Below are 8,726 nucleotides of genomic sequence, written 5' to 3'. Positions count from 1 at the left end.
ATCCAAAAGACTGGATGTGACTCCCCTAACTCTGCTACCATTCCCTGACCACTTCTGGTCATTCACAAAACAGTTAATTATTAATTTAATTAATTGCATTACTATAATTGAATTATAATTAAATTATTAAGTTATAATTAATTAATAGGAACACAAGACTGTACCAGGGCTCAAAGATTTTGAGACGGAATTTCTTGGGAATCAGTGGGAATTTTTGGCCCAAAATTCAGGATTTATACTAAGCGAGTATACTGCGCAAGGGGATGGCACGCGAAATCTGTCCGCGAATAATGGCTTAATTGCACGCGAATGAACGAACTCACTGCAATTGGCCGTGGTATGTATATGCTTTACCGGAAATACGAGGCTCGCCACGAACATCCGCCGAAGATGCAACACCCTGGGCGGTACTAATCTATCGAAGCATCAATATTCTACCTAACAACGTGCACATTTCGCGATGCATCGTGCATACGTGCACTGGCGTGCGTAAAATCGCAGAGAGAAGCTATTGAACGCGTGAAGCAGCTGGCGACTTTCTAAAGTCCCCCCCGGGGATCCTCTGTATCCCTACGGTGACTTTGCATGTTGCAATCGGCCGAGAGAAGCGGCGGGAAGCACTTTTACTGATTTTTCACCACCGCGTGTCTGAATGTTATATCACAAACCACGCGAGCGCGGGAGATGGCGGTCAGTGTCTTGAGATATCTCATGTTCGTCCTCTTTGCTGCGTTGCAGTATCGTAAGTAGTTTGTCGATGCTCGATTATCGACTGCCGGTCCCTTTTTCACGCTCAAAATCCAAATCAAGAATCGAAGCAAACGCGGTTTCGCGCAAACCACGAGAAAATATAACAGTTGATTTAACTTGATCTTGGAACTTTGGAAGTTGCGAGTTGGAAATTGTCGCGTTGGTGTTCGAATGGTGTTGCAGGGACGACTTGTGACTCGTCCGTCGTCTGAGAGAAACTATATCCTGCTTTGATATTTAGTGCGTGATTTCTAAAGTGTACTCGAGTAAAATTTGGTGGCATTAAGGAAATGGGGTCTGATGTTGGCAGTGTTTTGGCGTGGTAATGGGCTTGTAGAGGTAGATTCCGAATAGGACAGAGTAATTTTATGAAATAATTGGAAATTAAGAAAATATGTATGTTGCCAGTCACAGATATTAGGATATCTATTTGTTACGTCTCTTGAAAAATTGTAGCAAATTCAGTGTTTTTTCATTTTCATTTAGTGTTTTACATTTTATGACATAGGTGTACGATGTGATTTATAATAAAATAATTAGAGAAGCTATGAACCGCATGCAATTCGTGTTATATATTAGTATAAGGCAGTGCATATTGATGAATAATTAATTGATTTAATATTACGATTGTTAGACGACTTCTGACAGAAACAATTTTTGACGAAAATATTTGTTGCCCAGAAAAATATCTCATTACATGTTTCATTGTAAAAAGTTCAAAGAAATGTGACGTTTAAACGTAATGTGAATAATTAACAACATAGTTACTTATTAATATAGTACATTCTAAATTTCCACGTTAAAATGTTAAGTAAAAAGTGAAACTGTTTGTATGATGAAATTTGTGAATAATTAACAAAGCAAAGATAAATGACTAAAAAATGAAGAATCAAGTAATTCATACCAAATCTCCTCGTAAATTAAATCATCTTCCAAACAGAAATATTAAACATAGTGCCTACAAATTGATTGCTTTTATTTATAATACTACATCTAAAAGATTTTATCAAGATTTTATCAAAAGATTTTGTCAAGAATCGTCAATAATCACTAAAGCTATCGTTATAAAAAATTTTGCAATACTCGATTATTTAGATGCTAACGAATAAATCAGAAATCAAAGGTCGTTTTTTACAACCTTAGAGAGAATCATGTCAATGCTATTTTACTCGTTATCGTTAATTGAATGCTTATCTACATTCTCATACTATTGCCGCAAGAATACATTTAACGAAAGAAGAGCAACAAAAAGTTAATAAAAGCGATACAGCGAAACAATCGACCTTTACCTGTTTCTTTGGTTTCTTAGAACGGTCGAATGGTTTTTTATACAAAAGCTATATTTATAAATGATTGATCTTGGACAATCGGCAGTTAACCAGCCGTAAAAAAATGATTTATGTGAAATCGGGATCGAGGAAATTAAATAGGTATAATCGGTATGCAGATCGGTAATATACGTCGATTTCGTTCTTAGATTATGTGAGTGCGGAGACAAAAACGTTCAAGGATCTGTTTAACAGTACATCCTGTGCGAAACCACCTTTTGAATGCCCACATCCACAGATCGAATTTTATTTGTACACAAGGTAAGGTTGTTTTAAATTAATTTAATTAAATTATGTAAACGAAAATAACGATAAATTATTTTACTTTAACTTATATATATATATAATATTAATAAATTATGTAAATTGAGTTATATATACACATTACACATACATTATATATACACATCAATTATGTACATTATTTGAATTTCCTTTTGTGTAGTATATTTTATTGTTCATCATATTTTATATATTTTTCGATTTAATAATGAGAAGTTCTGCGAACATTCAGTTTCTTGTGAATTTGTCAAGCTTACTAAATAATTATAAGGAAAACATAAAAAGATATACCTTATAAAAAGTACTTCAAGATGATTATGTGAAAAACTGTAAAGGAAGAATAGTTGTCTTAAATGAAATAAATAGAAATGTGTTAAATAAATTATTTCCTATTTGAAGCGTTATTATAAGTTTTATTATAATAAACGACTTAAATATGTTTTTATTTAGCAAATGTTTTCTTACATAAACTAATATCATACTTTACTTTAAAATCCCTACAATTAGCGATATAAGAAATGTTACTCCTTTTAATTCGTTAAAATAAATCATTCGTCAAACTGTCGTAATTCCTTAACATTAACTAAATGATAATAACGATGATGGATAACACGAGTGAAACCATTCAATTTCAGCTATTTAACGATTGAAACCATAATCTAAAACCATACTCTAAAACTATACTCTAAAACTGTAATACCTAAAATCGTACAGAATTTATTTCTCGAAAGTCAATGTGCCAAACGATCTGTTAAAATTATTTGTTAAAAATAACGCTTCTCTGTAACATCCTATATAACTATCGTCATACCATATTATTTGTCTTGGCTATACGAATAATAAGCCGAGCGCTTCAGGAAACTCTAGATGAAGAAATTGTAACTTTCTATCATCACCGGTTTTATTTTGTATCGCGTTTTCCGCTACCGTCTCGGAATTCGATCTCGTTTCAACGAGATGATGAAAAAATTACGCTTTGCGACACTAGCCGTTCTAACTTTCGGTGAAATTTCCCATTTACTTTTGCGTCAGCTGAACGCTTCGCGGTTCCTCAACTTACTTTCGTTCGACGTTCGAGAATGTTCACCTCGAACCTGAATGTTGGCCGTAAGGAAGAACGTGGACATACGACTCTCGATTTCAAGATCACGATCAGTCCGTCTCGCGCTGAAAGTGTGGCCTCGTTTCAAAGTTCACCTTTCTCCGGTAACTAACAGTGTCTTGGCACGTTCTAAGTGCTTTTACTCATTCACATTTTCCTCTTTTGTCGCGTCGATTAGATCGTTCTTTTCTGTACCACGCTATCTTGTTTAAAAGCGAAAATCGAATACTTATGTCGATTCGTTACGGCGTATATTTTAAAAATTAAGATTATTCACTTTCCTTCGTATTGGTTTCTAAGCGACGTATCAGATTTGCTTCGTTTCTAGAAACGATATTTATTACGAATTTGAGAGATTATAGTATCAGATTGTACATTTTTCTACATTTATGAGAAATTTGAAGATGCAAACATAGACGGAATGAGCATAAAATGATAATATATAGAAAATATCTAAAGTATACTACTCGTTGTAATACTTAGGCATTTTCTTCGTTGTGTTTAGAAGAATATGAGTGCATAAATGTCCGTAATGTATTATAATTATCATGAAGGGATAACTAACGCGTTCATAAAGACGTGTCTAGTAATATACGAATATTATTAAAGTCAAAGGAATAGGATTCGATAAAAGAAATATCGTAACGCGAGTGAAACTCCATTCGAGATTATAAGGTCGTTGACATTCGCTTCGTAGATTCATATACAATGTAACATACGACTATCTAATATTTATTTAATACTTGATATTTGATGAAACTTAACAAGTAGTTATTTAAAGAAAGTATTTATATTTAGTATATGTATAATTACTAAGAATACTGCAATAATAAATATATTATAATTATGTTAAAGTCTAAGATATTATACTGTATTATATTTAGCGTTGATATATCACTTTACTTTAGAAACTGACTTTTCTCTTGTTTTATTCATTGCGCACGCATTTCTTTACTTTCTTAGGAAGATCGTTGAATAGGTGAATGTAACTTTCTTGGGACTGCCATTTTTCAGAGAAACACAGAAGAAGCCTCTACGCATTAACGTGCGAAGGTTCGAGTCACTTCAGTACTCCAAATTCAATAAGTCACATCCCACGAAAATCATTATCCACGGTTTTGGTGGAGGGAGGAATTTAATACCCAGCCCGGATCTTCGAAGAGGTAACGTTTGAAGAATATTATAACTTAGTTCAGTTTATTATTTCGTGTCATTCTTAACATAGTTCAATTTTACTAAATCTGTCTTTTAGAGAAATTTAAGAATCGTGCGACCATGTTTTGATAGTAATGCAATTACATTTTTATTGTTTAAAAATTTTATACAATTTCCTTACATTTTAGAATAATAACGTAATAAACGATTTATTGAATATGTATTTCACACGAAAGTGACCAATTTCGGTGATGAGAGTTTCTGCGAGAGAGTGTGAAAGTTTTTATCGCATTTCTCGTCTATTCGAAAAGTTGTAAAATTTTACTTGCTACGAGAAAAATAGCGACTCACGTCATATGTCAGTAACTTTCATACTCTGATCGATCCACTATTTAAAACATCGTAAATGTTGCAATTGGTTTTGTCTAACTTTTCTGTGATGATAAAAAAAGCAATTTAATGGAAAATTACCTTTGTTATGAAGCATTGTTCGATTCATTCGATATTGTAAAAGTAATAATTTATGTTTGATAATAACACAATCATAAACGAGAACAAAAAGTACGGAAAATTTTGCTTTTCAGTGATCTTTATAATCGAATCCAGAAAAATTATAAGCTATATCGCTTCGAATAGACGTATATGTATATCTATATAACATAAAAAAATAACATTTATACGATAATGGAAATTAAAAATTTTTCAGTAACTGTATATCGTTTCAAAGAAATAAAAACCAATCGCCTGTTAGCTCGCAGTTTTTGATCGATGAAGATTAAAAGATTCGAACAAGTAGCGTGGGCTACGCAGTGCGCGATGGTCTCGATGTATGAAACTTTCGATTTCAGCGTATTTCACGCGAGGCGATTACAATATTATAATCGTCGATTACGGTTCGTTGGTGCGCGAGCCTTGTCTGTCGCAAATACAATGGGGTCCAGATTTCTGTTCACGATGTATTGCTCAATTGGTAAGGTACTTGAGGGATCATCCTCGTGGAACGAGGGTGGAGAATATACACGTGCTCGGATACAGCGTGGGTGCGCATATAGCTGGTCTGATTGCGAATTATTTGCCCGATGACAAGCTTGGAAGGATTACAGGTAATGTGTGTAATTTTATTATTTAATCGCATCTCTTGCGATTTCGCTCTCATTAACGATCAGATTAACGAAATTCTGTTAGAACCTTAATACAATAACGTATGCTAAGGTAAACTCTAATAATAAGGCAAATTTGGTCCTATACATATCGTAGATTTTTATTTGCCATAGCACCAGTTTGTTCTAGTATAAATTATATATTGAAAGATATATATTTTTTGAGATGATTCAATCCAGGCATAGAGTTTGGTGTTGAACCTACCACTCGATTTAAATAGGAAAAATTGAATGTAACGTGAAAGATATAGGTGAATTTATTTAATCTTTTCATACTGTATCCATATCTAAATTAATTAGCTTTTCCATTGTGTTTTGCTAAGTCAGGACTAAAATTATGTAAAAAGGTAATCAAGATAAATTTAATTTAATTTTTAACAAATGAATCTTAAACGATATAAATACACGGATACAGTATGTAACTTCTAATTTAATTTAATTTATATGTACTCACACGAATCTTCTTCATTGTCTAGATATTTAAAATCACAGCTTATGAATATCCTGCTGTCTTTTTTCACATCCCCTTGTTTTTTAAACACCCTCTACATCCATGGATATCCCACAAACTAATCTTATTCTGGATTAATCGACATTTTTTCTCTCTCCTTAAGTAGCTAAATTATTTACGACGACCTTCCAAAAACAGTAAGGTAGGTTGGCCTACCATGAAAATGAAAAATCGCTCTCTAACGCGAATGAATTTCCACGTTGGTTCTTTTTTCTCGATTAGGACTCGATCCAACGATATTTTTCTACATGAATGGGAACCGGTCGATGGATTTAGACGAAACGGACGCGCATTTCGTCGATGTGATCCACACTGGTGCCGGGATTTTGGGTCAATGGGGACCGACCGGGCACGCAGATTTCTATGTGAACGGAGGTTCCAGCCAGCCCGGATGCGCGACAACTTCCTTGCTCCGTAAGTAATATGACCCATTTTCACTTATCTCAACGAGCAAGAGAGATTCAGACCTTTTGAGAATTGCGTGTATTGTGTTAGCTGTTGGCTGTTATTTGTTAAATAGCAAAGTGATCGGTTGCGTGTTGTTTATGAAGCATTCAAAGAGGCATTAAAGAAAGTAAATTGAGGAGAAACGATCGTGTTGGCGTTAAACCAGAAACGAATGACAGCTTCGCCCAGTTTCAGTTCTCTCGAAAGTATATAATTTGACTTTTTATAAAACGAGTTGTTATTACGAACTTTCTTAATGGAAGGAATTTTGTTGAACGTTGTGACAGCTGTGGAAGATATTAGAAATTAAAAGAATATTAAGATTTTGTTTCTTTAGTCTAAGTTTAGTCAGGAATTAAATTGAGTTGTCCAAGTTGCTCCATTTATCCGTATTAGATATTTTTGTGTAAAAGGAACAATAATTCTCTCCCCAACGTTCGCTGATAGTTAGAAGAAAGCATGTTAGTTAAATAGAAATTGTGGAAATTGAAGTTTTGACAAACAGTGAATTTCGAAGTATTCTTTTTAAAGGCACGAACCTTTAGAATATAGAAATACGTATAGTTAAAAGGATCTATATCTTGTACATTTTATAATTTAAAGCTTTATTTATTAAGAAGTTCGATGAAACTGTAAGTATGGTAATTCATTTCTCTTATCGTCAATTTATAATCTTTTCTTTGTCTCGAAATTTTAATTTTAAATTGAGTTTCATTAAATGCTATGGATTGGAATACGGAATGGAGAAGGAGATTATTATCCTTTGAACTCGTGAAAATACGTAATTATGACTCCCCATAGAGTGATCTTATCATTAGAGAAAACGTTCTACGGGACGGATGGTCGACTGTGAATGAAATCAGTGAAATGTTTCGTCCGCAGAGACGTTGTCGTGCGACCACACAAAAGTGACGCCTTATTACATAGAATCAATCACGACGAAAGTAGGATTCTGGGCAGCGCCGTGTGGAAATCTCTTTTCCTACCTGATCGGCTGGTGCAATCCGAAACTCGAAGAGCACATACTCATGGGAGAAGACGCCCCATATACGTAAGTATTTTTAATTCTTCCAACTTACTAAATGAAGCAACTAAAACAAAAATGATTAATTTTCAAAGAGTTATAGAAGTTGTACCTATAACTGCGCTTTTGCAAAATTGCCAATAGCTCATTAATAATACGATAATAATAGTAATTCGTAACATGTAAAATTGGAAAAACTGTTTGCACAACAGAAGATTACAGCCCGCAATTTATACAAAATTATTGAATAAATGGCCATAGGCTTTTAAAATATTTTTGAACCATATACGATAAATATAAATATCCAAGAAAGAATAGAATAATTCCAAGAAAGATTAAAGAAAGAGTAAAAAACTGAAAAAAAGAACGTTAATTTGAAATGTTACAGAGCACGAGGCATCTACTATCTGTCAACAAACGCACACAAACCATACGCCCGAGGCCTTCCCGTAAAAAGCCAACGAACGACAAATCGGAAACGATCGTCCTCCCGCCAGTACTAAGCTTACTGAAGCAGTTAATCAACATAATTATAGAATAATTATAGTATACGCGGTTATTAGTTGTATGTACTGTATGCTGTGTTATGTTTGCCTCTGTTGTTTCTTTGTATATTTTTTAATTAGTTTTTACGCAATAAACTATTTTGCTACGTAACCTACCATCAACCGCCGCATACCATTGCTAGTTTGCCGATTAGTGTATTTATTCCACTGGATTCTATTGTTATGGTGTTCCAAGAATTATCGCTTTTTCCGATTCTGTCAATTTTATGGAATCGTCCGGCGTTTAGTGATCGTACGATCCTCGGTTTTCGTTATTATAATATATGTAAATCTATTCTTTACCGTCACGGCTCATCGTTTTTCTATCTGTGATGAATATGAATGTAAATTATAATTAGAAACAAACAAATTATTATATTAGCGAAATAGACGAATTGAGAACCAAGCTATCCTTTCGAATG

At 33.7% G+C, this 8,726-nt stretch overlaps 1 protein-coding gene across 1 annotated transcript; it reads left to right on the top strand.

Annotated features, from left to right (window-relative positions):
* The first annotated feature begins 600 nt into the window (after nt 1-600).
* On the top strand, nt 601-8,416 carry LOC117161605 (lipase member H). The gene is made up of 7 exons (XM_033343267.2): nt 601-742; nt 2,228-2,339; nt 4,477-4,625; nt 5,466-5,720; nt 6,511-6,702; nt 7,618-7,786; nt 8,148-8,416. Exons 1-7 carry the CDS (start codon nt 685-687, stop codon nt 8,260-8,262), a joined length of 1,050 nt encoding a protein of 349 aa, XP_033199158.1. The 5' UTR covers nt 601-684; the 3' UTR covers nt 8,263-8,416.
* The last annotated feature ends 310 nt before the right edge of the window (nt 8,417-8,726 follow it).

This window comes from Bombus vancouverensis, chromosome 2 (genome assembly GCF_051014615.1).
Source record: "Bombus vancouverensis nearcticus chromosome 2, iyBomVanc1_principal, whole genome shotgun sequence".
NCBI classification, from domain to species: domain Eukaryota; kingdom Metazoa; phylum Arthropoda; class Insecta; order Hymenoptera; family Apidae; genus Bombus; species Bombus vancouverensis.
Note: the sequence above shows the minus strand (reverse complement) of the source record. Positions and strands in the feature narration are given on the sequence as shown.